The sequence below is a fragment of the Cyrtonyx montezumae genome, unplaced genomic scaffold (assembly GCF_038088225.1).
Source record: "Cyrtonyx montezumae isolate F1298 unplaced genomic scaffold, pur_monq_1.0 scaffold_2, whole genome shotgun sequence".
Lineage (NCBI taxonomy): Eukaryota > Metazoa > Chordata > Aves > Galliformes > Odontophoridae > Cyrtonyx > Cyrtonyx montezumae.
In genome coordinates, this window is record NW_027071936.1 from 56,045,465 (window position 1) to 56,063,921 (window position 18,457).

At 36.5% G+C, this 18,457-nt stretch overlaps 1 protein-coding gene across 1 annotated transcript in view; it reads left to right on the forward strand.

The window, feature by feature from the left end:
• Positions 1-18,321, forward strand: part of CLNK (cytokine dependent hematopoietic cell linker) — a 35,742-nt gene extending 17,421 nt beyond the window's left edge. Inside the window, exons 9-16 of the mRNA XM_065736200.1 lie at positions 1,682-1,709; positions 3,795-3,813; positions 4,488-4,557; positions 5,541-5,581; positions 9,665-9,798; positions 10,165-10,242; positions 13,368-13,523; positions 17,785-18,321. Coding sequence (XP_065592272.1) covers positions 1,682-1,709; positions 3,795-3,813; positions 4,488-4,557; positions 5,541-5,581; positions 9,665-9,798; positions 10,165-10,242; positions 13,368-13,523; positions 17,785-17,931 — 673 coding nt within the window. The 3' untranslated portion in view covers positions 17,932-18,321. The remainder of the gene's footprint in view (positions 1-1,681; positions 1,710-3,794; positions 3,814-4,487; positions 4,558-5,540; positions 5,582-9,664; positions 9,799-10,164; positions 10,243-13,367; positions 13,524-17,784) is intronic.
• The last annotated feature ends 136 nt before the right edge of the window (positions 18,322-18,457 follow it).

Consider the following 18,457-nt stretch of genomic DNA (forward strand, 5'->3'; position numbering starts at 1 on the left):
GTGAAAGGAGACTGAAAAAAATAACTACAAGATTCCACATTGCAGTTACAAGCACCAAAAATTTTCTAATGCTAACATGGTAACGATTTTTTCGATCATGGAAGTAAGAGAGCAGTAGCACAGACTAAGACCACCCATGATCTGGGAAGGTGCTTCACATATTTCCCACACAGGCATTTCACCCAAAATATTTGTCAGCCATCACCAATCCAGTCACAGCTCAGTAGGGAGAAAACATAAGTACAGACTGCAGTATGGAGGAGTGCAGCACTGCACCATTATCTGCCAGGCAGTAAGCAAAGCTATCAAACTGCAGGCATGATTGAGGAGTGCACGCTGTATTTCCCAACAAGATTTGAAGACTTATAAAATTAAACACATCATTATTTATATACTCTTAAAAACAACTTCATAAAATACAGGCATGTGTAGGATGCTGAAATATATTAGGAACGTTTGGCGAGAAAGAAGCTTTCATATTTCTAGGGTGGATGGGCCATAAAAGTGGTGCGTCCCCTCATGGAGGAATCCTGCCCAGCAAGAAAACCTTCCTATCGCTTAACTTTACTTGCCACTCAGCATTCTAAGTACAGTCTTCTGCTAGTCATATAATGACCTCAGAGACCAAGCCAACAAATAACATATTAACACAAAAACATCTATCAAAACCTGAAACATATCCTCTCCTTTCTCCTACCCTTGCTGAAACTTTCTTCCAACAGATCCCAAACATCTTGCTTTCTTAACCCTCCATGCTTATGTTTTCAGTACAGGTAGGAGGAAGAGACTCCTTCTCACTGAAGTAGCCTTGAAACATAGATCCCAGGGTTCTTCTTCATATACTTTTTTCCTTTTGCATTCTCTTTGAATGATTTAGTAAATTGTTGAATTTTTTCAGAGGTAAGCTAAATGGATCATGCATCTGGAATCTGGAGCCTTTAGAAAATTACCAGGTGCTTATCCATACCTTAAGTTCCTAAAAAGCTTCTAAAATCTAGACCTCAATCTCTTTTGTTATGAAATACATGCTACATATGTTTATCAAATCTAGGACATTCAATAAAACAAGTCAGATTTGATGCATCATGCCTTTTGAGGGGCAGAATGTTTTCTGGTGATCCCCACTCAGGAGAGAAAGGTATCCTTGTTGATCATGCATAGCAGAAAGTTGGTAGAAAAATACCTAAATACAAACTTGATCTGGGACCAAAAGGAGCACTCCCCACTTCTCTTTACCTGCTTGCTTGCATCCTGAGCTCCTAGTTTGCATCTCCTTTTATCTACAATTTCCATTCTGCCACTGTGAATGTTTCATTTTTGAAAATACTCTGCTTCTAGCTGACTTAAAGTTTGTAATAATACTTTCAGAATAACATGAAGGGTACAGAATAAACCTTATAACTTTTCGTATCTCTTTACCCCTCCTCTCAGAATAAATTCTTAATGAGACTTTTCTCATTTGCCATAATCAATCCTGTGGATGCTGTTTGTTTGTTTTTTTATGGAAGTCCATAACCTTCTCCTGCAAATAATTTATGTCAAAAAATAACCAGCCTCTAAAGCAGTAATAAAATGCCAAGGGCTGTTAATTTTCAGGAATCATGTAACTAAAGTATTTAAGTATTCAGTCATTTTTATTTTACGATAATTAAATTTTTGCATATAATTCTTCCTTTTCCAGGCATCTATCTTTTAGGGAAGTGGATGAAGTAAGTATTCGTCTTTGTATATATTATTACCACCAAAACCACATGCTTTTAATGGCTGCACAGCTTCTGATATAACAGTATTTCAGTCAAAGCTTAGTCTGGTAGGTAAAAACACTATAATAACCATATTAGTTTTGGTCATAAATGTATCTATTCTTAATGTATATAGTACTCTCAAAACTGCTTGCTGGGAATGACAGTTAAGACCCTGAAGTTCCTTATAGAAACAAAAGCACAGACACTGTTAAGCAATCTTCCCAAGTAGCCAAATAAAAGTATATCACATCAGTGCCAAATGTTGCAGATGCCTATGATAGCTGTGCAGAACAGAGTGGCATTTGTGTGCTCCCAAGGCCAGTAATGCTAATGCAGAAGCTCTGGGCTCTTGTTTCCAGGAGAGGCTGTGAAGACTCTCACCACCCACACCTCTAAACAGCCTATCTCTGTGGAGTCTGTCATAGAGCCCGTCTCTACAGACAGAGAGAAGAAACAGAGGCAACACCATGAACTCACTTATAGGCACAATACACTTCTATAATATTCTTTTTATCTCACTGCAAAGGAGAAGAGAAAATAAAGGAATCTCGATACCAGCTAAACACAGCCATTTCCTAACACAGATACTATATCCCAAACCTATAAGCTATTTAACTTCAAAATTATTTGAATTTTAATTCTCCACAGCTCTCACCAGAGGGCCATCTCAGAACCTCAGTCCTCCCATGGTCTGAAACTCCTACACTTTGAAAGGTTATTAAAAACATGCTTTGACTGTAATATTGTAATTCACGTTTAATGCCAAACAATATTACCAAGAAAGATAATATTTTAACACAAAAGCTTTGTCATGTCCCAGATACTGATTCATTACAGAAACCAAATATAAAAACAATCCCAAGAACAATAAATATCTTACATCTGTAATTAATATTTCTGGATGGGCACTATACAGCTGCACAAATACTGCACCTCCTAATAAGATCATGGTTTGGCTGCATCTTAAGGAGAAATACTATATATTGTATAACATGGAAAAGATAATAAAATTAGATTTGAATGGATTATCTCCCATTCATATTGCTCCTAAGATATAAATAGTTTCAGTACAATCCAGAGGAGGAGATGAGACGTGCCCCTGCCAGGTTTTTGGACACCAAACTACAGGCCAGTGTGAATGATAGAGGAAAACTCGAAAAAAGGAAAACAAAAAAAAAGAGGGTAATTATGAGGGCACTGGTGACCCAGAGAGGCAGTGAAGATTATGCTATAGAAGTCTGCAAGACTCAGCTGGGCAAAACTCAGAGCCTGGCCTCATCAACCACCCTGTGCTTTAAGCAAGAGCTTTGTCCATAGACTTGCTTAGGTCCTTTCCAACCTGAACGGCCCTGTAAATTTCTAAGTTATCCAAAAAACATTAACAGGGAAGTAAGTATTTGAGAAGATTAAAGAAACAACATTTTCACAGAGCAAAAAATTCTTCTCTCTAATATTCTTGTATCAAATATATGTATATTCTTGTATCAAATTAATGATCAAAGTAAATTACTATTCCCATGTGAATCAAAATACTACAGAAATAGTGAAAATTCAGTAAACTCTGGTCTCTAGATACCTATCTGTCATTCATTTCTTTGTAACATAATATGCCATAATTAAGACTCTCCACACAGCGATTTTGAATGAAGTTCCTTCCAAGACAACAAAAATAATTACACTATCAGCTAAGGACTCTGAAAAGAAATGACTGATTTTAATCTTTGAATAGTGTTTCTCCAGTCAATCAAATCAATTTCTTGATTTCATACAAGGTCAATGAAGAGCTATATCAGCAGTTAAACTAACACGCAATAGTGATCGTGACATGGCGATCATTGCAATAAACCCTGTGTTCATGTATAGCCCTGAACATTCATTTCTCATTGTTGCCAATGGACTGAGATGAGAATTTAGCCTGAATTTTTGATAAAGTTTCATAATTTAATGTCTATTAAATGTTTTAAATTGAAAAATATACTTGGGTATGTTGTGGTAAATTCAAGTTGGCAAACAAAAGAAAAATATTTACTCTGTTATCATTTTATATAGGCATCTGGAAGAGATAAAGGTTAGTATTTCATCATATAATACTGATTTGTTAACTTTCTTTTGTATTGCAAGATCAAATATTCTATAATTAAAACCCCATCTGAGGTAATCAGTAAAGGAATCTGACATTTATCCTGATATATATCATCGTACAATCTGGCTTTATATTCAAACCAGTATACCAGAGGGATGTCTAATACATGTGCTAAGAACAGAGAGATTTAGAGTGACCTGTACACTTACAGGAGTTAAGCAGAAAAAGAAATTTAACTCAACATTTGCTACATCTGTTTGGGGATGCAGAGCAACACATTTGTTCTAGGCAAACCAAATTCATAAGGTCTCAAAGGAAAAAAAATTGTACTGGAACATTAAAAATATGATATTTATAAAATCTCTGTACACTTCTAGTACAGTATTCTGTTCTTTACCATCATGTTAATTATATACTGTACCAGCAAAACCTGTGATGTTCAGCATCACCATGTAACACTCAGTACTACAGTAATGTTTCCCACTGAAATAGTGAGTTGATTGATTTAAACTAAACTAATAGTAACCTATTTCTCTATTGAACTTCTTCCCCTTGTACATGAATTTGGTTAACTCAATTCTTTTTCATGGTAGTAGCTAGATACTGTCAAAGTTACACGAGAGGAAATAATAAGTTCTTATTCATGTTAACTGTCATAGATTCAAAGAAGAAACTTGAACTGATTTTACAAGCACAACAGTACAAAGCAAAGCACCTCCCTGAAGCCAGGTAAGAATATAAGAATTTCATTGTACTAGAAGTTTCAAGTACTATACTTTCTGCACTTAGGAAATTTACTTTACTACATAATAAAAGCAGGACAATATAACTTTTTGATGCCATGGAGTGACCCATTACGTTTTGACCTGGAGCACAAGAGTAACCATCCTTGGGAACCGCTTTCAAGCTATGCTTGAATTTTTATCTTTATTAGCACACTACCGTGTTACATTTTAGCCCAAGTTTTCATGGAAGTGTTTTAAACATACTAAATGAAGTTGTTCTGCCATCTCCAGCCTCAGCAATTCCACTGCAATCTATTTTTATATATGAAGAACATATGCTTGGCCTCCTTAAGGCCAATTAGCATTCCACTGAAATCTGCCACAATTCTCCTACTTTTCTAACCTACGTAAATCTTTTCTAAATGTGTTATTCAGTCTAAATACACCACACCTCTCCCAGAGCACACAGTAAAATACGTAAGTATAGGATGAAGCATAAAAAATGCACCTATGAAAAATACAAATACAGCTGAACAATTAAACAGAGCTTCTCATCTATCCTTGATGACAAAAGTACTTCTCCAATATAAAATGTACTAAATGTGACAGTACGTTGGACCCGCTGGTATTGCACTAGTGGCTCTGAGAAGTTATCTGCTCACTGTCCTTCCTAGTTTTAATTAACACTGCCACAAAATATCATGATATAACATGAAAGTCTTGCAAAGACATTTGGGGAAATAAAGAAAACGGGTACGTGGCTTCAAGAAGTGTCTGGAGAAATTAATGGAAGATAAATCAGTCAAAAGACGTTAAATACAAAATTACAACCTGAAACCAAGAGTGTCTAAAGCTTCCCTGTGTTGAAGGATTAAAGTGTATTCTAGGGTAGCACAGCTGTACATCACTCTGTGATTTTACTCTTACTTAAACAATTGCCACTAACAGATATATTTTTCTGACATTCCTTTCATTGCTTTCTCCTAGCTTTCAATATGTGCAGAGCTCCAGAAACATTTGCAGCTCAGGTAAGAACTAGAGATCACTTTGAAAATTAAACCAGGAATGTACAAATGCTCATCATAGTTATGGTGTCACAGTAAGCACCAGCTCTGTGGTTCTGGGTACACGTGTCTGCACTGGGTGTTTTTAATGCACGCAGTCACAGAATCACAGGAGCTGGATGGGACCTTTAGAGATCCAAACCCCTGCTAAAGCAGTTCCCTACAGCATGGCTCACAGGAAAGCATCCAGGTGAGTCTCCAGAGGAGACTCCACAGCCTAAGAGACTGTTCCAGCGCCCCAGTACTCTGTCAGCAGAGTTTTTTCTTGGATTAGCATGGAACTTCCTGCATTCCAGTTTCTGCCCATTGCCTCTTGTTCTATTGTTGCTTGCCACCAAAGAGTCCGCCCTAATCATCTTGATTCCCACACTTTAGATGTTCATCTCAGCCTTTCCTCATACTAAAGATGCTCCAGGCATTTACTCACTCCAACAGAGCCAGTGCAAGGGGCTTGACTGTTAAAAAAATAAAGCAAGCAGACAAAGTAAAATGATGGCATAGTCGGTAGGAACTAATAGGACCTCAGAAAAGCAAGATTGGGATGATCTGCTGAACAATTACAAGCATTGGAGCAGAAGGCAAATAGCTGGGTGTGCAAAGAGACATGAAGAAAGGGCACTGAACAGCACAGGCTTCTTCCCCACTCAGAGCCAGGGTCAGCTGAACAGAAGCTGCAGATCTTGAGGATGTTATATGGCAGCTGCTATTGTTTTAATGACTTTGTGTAAGTGAAGGCATCGATCTTCTCTTTGTAAAAACTGCTTTAGGCTTAATGCAGAGTCCTAGAGGGAGGGATTTGCAGGTAACATTATGGGACAGCTCTGCCAGAGTATTATGGCTAGAAATAGATGATTCACTGAGCTGCATAGCATTCTGTGAATAGGCTTGGAGCCAGCAGTGATGGCTGTGCCCAGCCCCAGCCCCTGGGGTGGCGTGTCTGGTAACCATGGTAATGTCACTCCCGTCATTGTCCCTGTGCTGCCTGCAATTCCCAGAGCCGGACGTGCCCAGGAGTGGTTTTACTATTCTGTCCCTTTATTCTGGAAGACAATACTTCCACAAGCACCCTTAAAAGCTGTTTGCTTTTTTTGCTGTTGTATCTTGTTAGATCTGTTGTTTGCCAATCTCTCTACCTCATCTCTTAAAAGAAAAAAAAAAAAAAAAGAAAAGAAATTTGGCTTCATTTTTATTTAACCCTTTTGGCTCCAAATTTCTCTTTGTTTCATCTCTCCTCATCAACAAACTTTCTGCTGCTTTAAAAAGCACTTCTGTAAATCCAAGGGGGAAAGGCAATAAATAAAATTTAAACAAATGGCATCTGCTTACAGACTTCTGACAAACAAAAACCCTTCATTAGCCAAACTTAAAGAATTATTTAAGCAAAAGAAAATCTTATGTCTTGTATATCCATACATACGTATATATTTTTTTTTAATATAAATCCATGATAAAGTGAAAAAATGCTATAAGGGAACTGCCTGAAATATCAGTCTTTATTCACTGATTGCCAAAGATATATACAGTAGATGGAATACATATAAATAACATGACCCTGATCTTTTTGTTTAGCTTTGAGCGCTTTTTTTGTTGTTGCTGCTGAATGTCATTTGAAGTGCACCAGCCAGGTTAGCTCATATTGTATCTCAAGTTTTAAAATACAGTCTTGAAGAGTTTGTACCCTGGGAGGCTCAGGGGCTTTGGGGACTCCAGAGGTGATCAGACATCTGTGTGGGTTAACCTCCTGCCATCTTTGTCAACACTTGCTGTAATTTTATACACTTCCTCAACCAACTCCACAAATGCCCTTTCTACCAAAAACAAACTTTCAAGCCCTTCTGATAGCCTATGTGTTGCATAACCTGAATTTATGCTGTAAGCAGACAAACACCAGTGTTAACACTATTAATGCAATTAAAAACACAGCAATAACTGTAACAACGCCCAAGGCTACAGTAAGTGAAGATCAACTCAAATGCAGCAGCCATAGACACAGAAACAAAGGAAAGAATCTGCTTACCTTCAGAGGACCTAAGGTAAGCAGGGATCTCCAGCAAGACTCCCTTATGTCCTCTGCCAACCTTTAAATGAGGTCTGTGAAGGGTAGCTCCTGGTTCCACCCCTTCCACTCACTCAGGTACATTGCATGCACCTGAGTTCCCCTGGGTTTGCCCTTCTTGACCAGGTGCACTGGTTCAGGCTGTGCTTTAGCATTTCCACTGCAACCGGGACACCCATGTAGGCCATTTGATTTGTTCAAAGCAGGATTCACCTAAACCTCAGCTATTGCCAGGTCAAAGACACACACCTCCCTCAGCGTCATGTCACAAGCTCCAGCTCCCACTGAGGACACAACTTCATCTGTCCTCCTTCTCTGTACATCCACTAAAAACCTTCCTTTACCTCTGTTTTCAGCTGTTCTCTGAAGTCCCTGTTTTTAATTCTGCATCTTTCTCCTAGGTGAAAGTTCACCAGGTCAGCTTTAGCAACTTCTGCTCACTCACAACTTCACTCAGCCACAACTCCCTTTTCCTCTGTACATATCACCCTTGTGAAGCAACATACCTATGATTTCCTTTAAAGTACACATTTGGAATAAAAAACTATTTTATAAATAAAGTATTGACTGTATTAGATATATACAGAAACCTTATATTTTTTATCAGATACATTTCTCTCACGTGGATATTTTCAGTTTTTTATTGCTGAAAACAAATTACTACCTGCAAAAAGGTAACCATTCTTCTTTTCACTTCTTGGCGAACACTGCCATCCACTTCTCATCCCACAGCTTAAGATAAACCAGAAAGAAATTCTACAGAATACATCTGTCACAAATGTAGAGCTAACCCTGAAGTCTCTTTTTAAAAATAAAGTATCTGGGGACAGTTACCAAAAATGGAATGTGAATACAAGTGACAGCTTCAAGATATAATAAACCTAACAGCAGCATATTAGCTCTTTATCAACTCAAAAGAAAGAAAATGTAGATGCTTGGCTCAATTTACACAATTAGCTCAGTGATTTCATTTCTGAACAGATCAATTGCTCATTGAATGTGAATCAATATGAACAAAACACTCCTCTTTTCTTACTGACATCAGTGGACAATGTATACAGTTTTAAAAACAAACGTAATAACACGTAAACCATAACATGGTATGTACACCATGAAAATATGAAACAATTAAAATTATTATCCTTCTGTAAGAAAAATGTTTTGGAACTTCCTTAATATGCTATCACATATATAGGTAGAATAATAGACTGATAAAAACTAAATTAATGAAATAATTTTGGCAAGCATTACTATCTCTTATGACACCAACCAGAAGGAAAAGATGGAAGCTATCAATAATCGACTATTGTAAATGAGAAGAATGCATTAAGTCATTTCTCCCAACAGCACTGCACATAAAGACCTTCTGTTGTATGGCAGGATACAATGGCTTTTACACTGTAATTAACCATTTTTTTCCCATGTTGTGCATCTCCAAAATACATCCTAACCAAACACCTGGAAGCTTTTCTAAGGTTTTCCTCTGCAGACTAACCTGCCTCAGTCCATCCAAGCCTTCCCACATCACCTTATGAGGTGACCACTTCATGGTCCTGCCCCACCTTGCACGCTGGCACAGCTCCCAGGTGATGCTCTTCTAAAAGGCAGTATTAAATATACAGACTGCTCTGGGAAAACATTTTTCATCTCTCTGAACATCCTCAGAGGAGTAAACGCAGAACAGAATTACATGTGAGCATATATGTTCCCCATTAATTATTTTATGTAATATTTAATTAATAATTTATATTTACTATTTTGCTATGGTTATGTGTAGAAACACCTGCTATCAATTAAAATACATCAGAAAACATACATTAAATTTCTTGAGGCATGAATCTGATATCACTGTTGCTACATTGGCCTAAAAGCCATCATAAAAAAAGGTTACCAAACCACAAACACTATTCTACTGCATGAAGTTAATACAGCAAAATTAAGCTAAAATTAAAAGCAGTACAATTCTTCTCCTTCTGAATTTGCTTTTACAGGATCCACGTTAAATGTAGTGAATGTGTCAGTCGAGAGGTCGCTGTCTCCCATTTGCTATACATCATGTGAAAACAAACCAAAATATTCACTTGTAAAAGAGGAAATGGAATATAATGCCCAACCCACTGAAAAGGTAAAGAATACTTAATGAAGAGAGAGGATCTTCAGAAAACAGAATTATTGCTCTGTAGCGTGCACACATCTAAGAAATGCTGCCTGCTGAAAACATTTCTCTAAGAAATTCAACAGCCTAAAATCTGTGGGCTTTCAACACCCCTGAAAACAAACCAGCATGAGCTCCTGAAACTACAGATAACAATTTAGATGTTTATTTTGAAACAGATTTTCTAAACTGATTTCTTGATATAGATGCATTATAGTTATTTTAATAAACTGTCATAAACTTGCTTTAAATGCAAATTAGATATAATCTGATTTTACTGACTTCTGCCAGCTGTGGTTCATTTCTATATGCTGATTATTCTGTCTTAAAATTAAGGACTTACACAAATATGACTGGTACATTGGAGAATATGACCGCCGTGAAGCGGAGGCGGCGCTGCTGGAGGAGAACACTGTAAGTCCAATCTATCTTGAAACTCATGGTGTCAACTTCTAGAGACAACGTCTTAAAACTGACCACAGTGGCTCAGCTTTGGTTTGGTTTGTTTGTTTTGTAAATTAACTGTCTAATCCATACTAACTTTGACATACAATACAAAATTTAAAACATTGCCAACATATACACACCACCAACTAGTCTGCTAATTAACACATCAGACATTAGTGACAAGGTTAAGGATGGGAGCAAATATCAATATTTTATTTCTTAATTAACCACCAGTCATAAAAAAAAATCTACCTATCTTGGTGTTGCACAGTCGTTTTAAATCTCCAGCTTTGAAAGGCACAGCCTGGAGGGAGCAGGGTGAGCAGAAGGTTCCTGCAAGGTAGAAGGCTCGAGACATACAGGAAGGATTTTCTCACTGCCTCACCCAGGGTAACCTGGGTGTGATAGAAGTAATTCCATTAGAGCTTATCAGTTTAAAAAGATATGTAACATGGAAGACAAAATTCTTCAGTCTCTTAACCACTTCAGATATTGAAATCATACCTACAGGGCTGAAGCACAGGAGACCCATTCCAGCTCAACAGCTTCCAGTGATCCAAACTATGATGACTGGATTTATTTATTCCCTTATTTTTAGGAGAAACAAATGAACTCACTACTTTTCTTGAAGGCACCTTTAGCACTAAACCTCTCAGCTTCAATCTTGGGCTAGATGCATTCACATGAGGAGCAGGAGGACCAACATGGGTTAATGGCCAGTGGGGGCTTTTGAAGGGGTGGAGCCCTCAGGACACCAGGAAGTCTCACACACCCTGGTGCCCATCCTGGTTTTCTGGCAAACCCACATCAGAAGCAACTGCAGAGAAATCCTAAAGACAGCCAGGCCAAGCAACAATAGCACCATGTTATTCCAATATTGTTAATTTTCCTGTGGTCATATAACTTCTCCCACAGGGTTTCTAGTCTTAATATGTTCAGAGAGGGTTTGACAATGTGTTTTTTTTTTTAGGATATTTCTATGCATAATAATTTGAAATGTAATGCCAGAACCCATGTCAAACAGGAGATGGATGACAGTTTCTCAGTAAGCTTTTCCTTAATAAAACTAGTTGCAGGCAGAGTGAGTCTTCCCATCAGCCCTAAGTTTGACTGCACTACTGCACACTGGTCACTCTGAAAAGAGTTTGGAAAGCAAAGTATACAGCTGCTCTGCAATTACAGAGGGTAGGTAGCATAACTGAGTAGAAGCCAAAAGAAGTGTGCCTTTGGTCACAGTAAAGTGCCAGAATAGTTGTGATACCATATCCTGGTTCACAGCTCAGTGCTTTGCACCCAGGAGGGCCATCATGAGGAATAACAGTGAACAGATATTTTTTGGACTTTTGGACTCCTAGAATCTGCCAGGAATAGCATAATGATTTTCATCAATTCAAAAGTAAAACAGATTTTCCAGTCTCCTATCCTTATTTACCTGTGAAAACATACATTTAAGAATTATTTTAACATATTGTAGCAGAAATATATTCTAGTGGTTTTCTTCAAAATTTTAAGTCGCACTGAAATGCATAAATGCATTTTTCCTTCACATCTGTGTTTCTTTTATCTGCATTCTGGCCAGGAAAGAAAAAGCTTCCAGACTTACACCCCATAACATGAGTTTTACTACTGATTTCAGCAAGCACAGAATCAGATACACCAAGATTAACAGCAGTCCTTGATTAATATCATCTCTTGCTTTCTTCCTTTACTGCATATTCTTAAAAAATGTTAAGTTCAGGACTGCTGGTACAGTTGGCAGTTCTGGTCAGCAATTCCTACAGCTCCTACTACAGTGACATTAATTTATTATTATTCACATACAGTCTAAATACTTGGGTAATGCCTGGATTTCTCTGAAGTTCTCAGCTTTGTTGATTTTTCTTTTACTGTATTCTCCAACACTTATACAATTAACAATATGGAACCATATGGAACCATACAAGAAATAGTTATTTTGAAAAGCTGACAGTTTTATTTTTCCTTCCTCTGCTCTTCTACTGCATAAAATGAGAAATATCATGTTGGCATAGATCAGAATTAGATACTGAGTCACTTGCATGAAATAACGTGGGAATGTCTTTGTTCCATCACTGTTAACATTTTTGTCAGGCCTTCCCATAAAAGAGCAAACCTAGTTAAACACATCACAGAATTTGAAACACTTTCTAGAAAACATTTAGGTTCATGAGTTCCTTTGGCATACGAGAGGCTTCAGTGCTCTAACTGAAATTGCTAAAACCAGTCACACAAACGCTTACCTTCGTACTGAACTTTATGAACAGCCTGCTGGCTAATTCTGCACAGATGTCAACTCTGAACACACACATAAATATTCAAAACCATGTTTTCATATTATTTCTGTTCACACTTACATCTCATGGTACCATTTTGTTATTCCAGGTCCTTAAAGAAGCTCACTGTAATTGAAATTGTTGTAATGATTACGTAGAAGTTGTGTTTACACTTCGAGATTACCCCAACAGTGTAAATACATATCATATCAGAGTACGAATCACTACAATTTAGAACTCTAAGGTCATAACAAGCATTAAGAGACCATATCCTTGTATCATAGACAACTGTTCTATCCAAAGAAAATTAACCACATAAAATCATACGCTGTTTTTGAAAGCAAACAGAAAACCAATGAATTATGTCTTCACTCTCTTCCTACTTACAGTCACTCATTAACTCCATTCTTTTAAGTGACTTGACTTTTAATACCCCATTTTCATTTTAAGATCATTTACTAGTATATAATAAAGATTTCAGCTTATCATTGTATAATACAACAGCACTGATCAAGTCATGATTCTTCACTATTATCAGTACAAGTATTGGCTAATTATATCTGACTTACAAAACTTATTCATTTTAACACAGAGCTTTACTACATATAAAGAAAATACTATGCTACATTTTTAACCAACAAATTTCATTTAAAAATAGTTTTTTCTTTCAACTACATAATACCAAATTGTTATAATTAACTAATTCTGCAAGATTTAATTCAAAATACTAGTTATGGGCATACGTCATACTTTTCACCAGAATGTACTGGTATAACTGCTACAATAATTTGTGTTGTACAGGATGAGAGTTTCTTGGTTAGAGATTGTTCAAAGAAGTCAAACACTGAACCATATGTTTTGGTTGTCTATTATGGAAGAAAAGTATACAACATTAAAGTACATTTTCTGGAAGACAGTCAACAGTACGCGCTAGGAACAGGGCTCAGAGGAGACGACGTAAGTAAGATCCCTTCTTATGTTTTAGTCTATTGCTTTTGTGTCACACTACACAAGTTCTTTACATCAAAGGATAATTATAGACTTCCCACATAACAAATCTGCTGTATTTCATTAAAGTTTGTTTTACAATACTGGCATTTGAATTGGATCTCAGTTTCAAGAAACCTCAAGGTAATAATCTAAAATCTTAATTTTATGTAACATGCTCTAATTCTGATTTAAATCAATCTAAACATTTCCTAAGTACTTCTGATTTTTCTACCTACTTTAAGAAACACCTGCAAAGTAACAGGGAAAAATCTTCTCTTTCCAGGTATGCATCATTCTACTTATTATTTCAGCTTATTTTGTAGTTCGGTATATTTAATACGAGCAGAAACATTAAAAGATATACAATTCCATATATCTGACAGCATGGCCTGCTGGTGTTATTAGTGCATAATCAGACATTCTTTCATCGTCTGTCATTCATGTAACAAACTATCAATCAATCTATTTTTAAAAGAAATGAAGAAACAGGACAAAAAGAGTCATGAATATTCAGAAGTCATAAAAAAATGTTACTTTCCCCTCCAATCAGTCTTTCAAATATGCTAAAATTTCAGTTAACAATACCTTTACATTGTTAGTGCTCTTTCATGTAGTTAAATTCAATTATATTCATAACGAGAGTCTAATTCTTATCTTGTTTATATGATTATTCATGTTTTTCACACAAGAAAAAACTGAGCAGTCATTTTATGAAAATGTGATAAAGAAAAAATAAAAGATTACTCAGCTGAGCATTAAATTCTGCTCCATGGCAGGAAAAGCAGAACAAGATACTGCTATAAACTAACTGCTATGGTCAGTAGATCTATAAAGAGGCAGATATTCAAATCAGGTGAACTGGCAAAGTCCACGTAGTTGAATCTTCAATTACATCCCTTGTATAGATGTCAGTACTTTTAAAACTCATCTTGCAGAGAAACACCACTCTTTTCCTAGTGGTATGGAGGAAAAGGAAAGGAAGAGTAAAAGCAGGAAAAGCCAGGGGTCAAGACAAAAGTCATTTAATAAACAAAGGAGAAGCAGAAGAGGAAAAAAAAAAAAAACACAAAGGAAGTGATGCAAGAGCAATCACTCACCAAATGCCAGGGCTGAGTCAGGAAAAGATGGCTCAGCTCATTAACCCCATCCTCTCCCTTTTTATTGCTGAATATGACATCACATGGCACAGAATAGCTTCAGCTAGCCCAGGTCATCTGCCTAGTTGTGTCCCCTCCCAGCGTCTTTGCTCACCCGCTAATCTATTCATTGTGTCCGGGGTGGAGTGAGAAACACAAAGCCTTGATACTATCGGTGCAAGTACTGATCAGCAATAGCTAAAGCATCCGTGTGTTACCATCTAAAAACACTGCACCATACAACCTGCTATGAAGAAAATTAACTCCATCCTCACCAGACAAGTCAAAAGCTAACAAAAATCTGAAATCAAAACCTACCCAAACTAATATAATTTAACAGGTAGAAGACTTAAGAGTTCATAGAAATCATGGGAGATTCATAAACTTTCAGGTATATGAGATGTGTGTTTAACTAGCAAGTTGCTCTTCAGGAAGATTGGTTTAGTAACTAATAATAAACCAAAACCTTCACCATTCATAAACAGTGAAGCAGAAGGGTTAGAATAAATTGAGCAAAGTTCTGCTGGTACCATTACTGTGGCACTGCAGTAGTGCAGCCTTCTGTATAATATAGTCTACGAATTGAAGTCCCAGATAATTTTCTAAAGCTTTATTATAAATTAAGATATATTTTAGGTTTACATGATTCTTATGTTGTTCAGTATTCCTACAATTTCTCAGATGAAAAATGCTCAGATTAGAAACGAGATTTAAAAAACTGAATGAAATTGAAATATAGTATGCTATAGAATAACAATAAAAACCCAATCTGCTTGTCCTTTGAGCAGATTTGGCAGTTAAAGGAACTAGAAAATTACATGAAAACCAACTGGGGGGGAAGGGATTTTTACTGAACTAAAAGGAAGCAGAAAACAATCTCAACATTTCAGGAAACATCGTAAAAAATGACTGTTGTTTGTTTCATCTTATGCTCAGAAAGAGTGCACCTTGAGTCTAGAGTGGGTCTGGACTGAAACTAAAATTAGAAAACTGCAATTCAAGGATAAGGATTTGAAGTATATAGTTAGTAATAGAATGACTTGGGTTAGAAGGGACCTAAAAGATCATCTAGTTCCAACTTGCTGCTGTGGGCTGGGTTGCCAACCACTAGATCAGGCTGCTCAGGGCCTATCCAACATGGCCTTGAACACCTCCAGGGATGGGGGCATCCACAGCTTTTCAGGGCATCCTGTGCCAATGCCTCACCACTCCCATAGTGAAGAATGTTCAGTCATACTGCTACTCTGCAGCACATTCAGACTACTTCCATTCACTGAAAGCTTGTATTCTCTTAGACATAGAATATAAATAATCACAAATTTTTCCCTCACTTTTGATTTTTCACATTCAGGTTACACTTTGTACCATGAAAAAAAAAATCACAATTGTTATTTTTAAAAGTGCATTGAATTCAGCTTTCAGAGGGGGCACCATTAGCTGCTCTTACTCCTCTCAGCTCTTACAGACCTTCATAAGGAGGCTACAACGTAGAAAATAATGCTCTATCATATTTTTTATTTCAGAAATTTTTTAATTCTATTCCAACAGATCAGAAGCAATTTACTGAAGTTCCTTATGGATAAACCAGTATCAAGCTGAAATGAATACAAGTAAAGACAAAAACAATTTTAATTCTGATTGCATCGTTTACTAGCAATTTAGCCAGCCTTCCTACACTGTACTGAACTCACTCCAGATCAAATCACAAAAAGCTGTGAAGATCAGATCCACAATTTAAAATGAAATTTAAGCACTTACATTCAAAATTACTGTCCCAAACGTCATTTACTTGCCTCCCCCCACTCCAGTTTTTATTATTATGAAGATCCAATAGCTGTAACACTACTGCTGTTCATGTACACAGTTCCCATGACAGAGCTAAACAACTCAAACCTTCACTCATGTTTAAGTCTCCTCGTGACAAAAAAAAAAAAAAAACAAAAAAAAAACCCATCACCTTAGCAAAGTGGAATAAAACTATACAGGTAAAGAATCAGGAAAAACTGAAAAACTTAAAAATAATTAGCTCATTTTCTTTGAAATAGAATCATTTTTATCATAAAATAACACAAAAGCAGTTACACCAAATGACGATCACACATGATCCTCATTATAAACTGGGTGTGGATAAGGTGGAAGTGACAGTGATTTCCATGAGACATCATGTATACAGTATGACTGAAAAAGTAAATGATACAAGCCGTGCTTTTCTTTTAAAGTACTAAAGTAACGGTATACTTACATTTCTGTGTACAGTTGTTATCAATTTAATAACGAAAACATACATCACAGATAATTGTTGTAATGGTGATGGTAAAAAACCACTTACCTCTAGAGTTAAAACTAGAAGTCGAATTTTTCACCTGCAAAAGCTTTGAATGTATTCACACGGAGGTGTTCTATTTAAACTGAAAGACAAAGGATGATGGACTAGAGCACTGACTGAAACCTAGAGGACTGCTAGCCATCAGAAAGGCAGAATCAACCAATAGGACAGGTGAGGGCAGCTTTCAGTTCCAGTCTGAGTCAGTTTAGGGTCCCTGAACCAAACCTTCCTTTTAAGAACAGGACTAAAGGATATCAATCTTTCCAACACCAGTGAATAAAACTAGAAGTGTGCTTTAAAGGGATTTTACCCTGACTTTCTTGGAAAACTGACCATGAAAATAAAAGGTACTTATATATATATATTTATATATAATATATATCAAAGGACAGTGAAACTAGCAATGTTTCACATGCTACTAACTAAATCTAATTTAGGGTAAAGTCTTAGTAAAAAGATCAAGAAACCATAACTTCACTTGCCAGTACAGACCTTTACAAGCGATACTGCATTCCCAGGGTTAGACATGCTCCCTTTTTGCTCCAAGCAGCCAGCTGTTTTTTAATTGCACGTGACAGAGACACAAGGGATAAATGAGGGCTACATTCTGGTGCATTTGTCTCACAACAGACTGTCTGAGCATAATCATGTTCAAATCACTGCCTATTTCTAACACTGTCATTTGCAATTCTTTTGATTTTACAGACAGAAAAATTTTATCACTTCAATTTTCAACCACTAATTTCAATTTTTCTTTTTCCCTCAGAAATTTAATTCTGTGGAAGATATAATTGACTTCTACAAATATGCTCCTATCACGCTCATCGATGGAAAGGATAAAACAGGAACCCAGAGAGTACAGTGCTACCTTACACACCCACTAAAGTTACGCAAAAGATGTTTCCTACCTTAACAAAAGTTGGTGATGTACAAATATAAATAGAACAATTATTTAGATGTGTAAAAAGACAAGTTAACTTTCGGGTGATCACCTCCCCATATTAGGAAGAATTATGTATGTTGCACCAAAATCTTCTCTCCAATTTGGATTATAGATCTACTGCATTTTTGAATTCTTGCCATGTGTTTTTAACTAATAGATGTAATAACTTTGAGGCTATGGGTAAAGTATATGTCATTATACTAACTCACAAAAAAGCATTAAGAGACCAACTCCTGTTACTCTGACAAAGGTTGAGCAATTTGCTTATCTTGCATTGTACCTAACACAAGATAAAAAACAAATTCAGTCTTGCTTATGTGAATGTCACTGAAGCTTATTCAGTAGCAAAACCTAATAAAACATTCTGTATATAAAAAAAATTCTTTTCTTTAAAAATACACATGAAACACTATTTGAGTATTCACTATTTAATACTTTACTTCTGTGTGCATGTGTACCTGCATAATAAAACTCTCTGCCTGGCAGCCACTGAAAT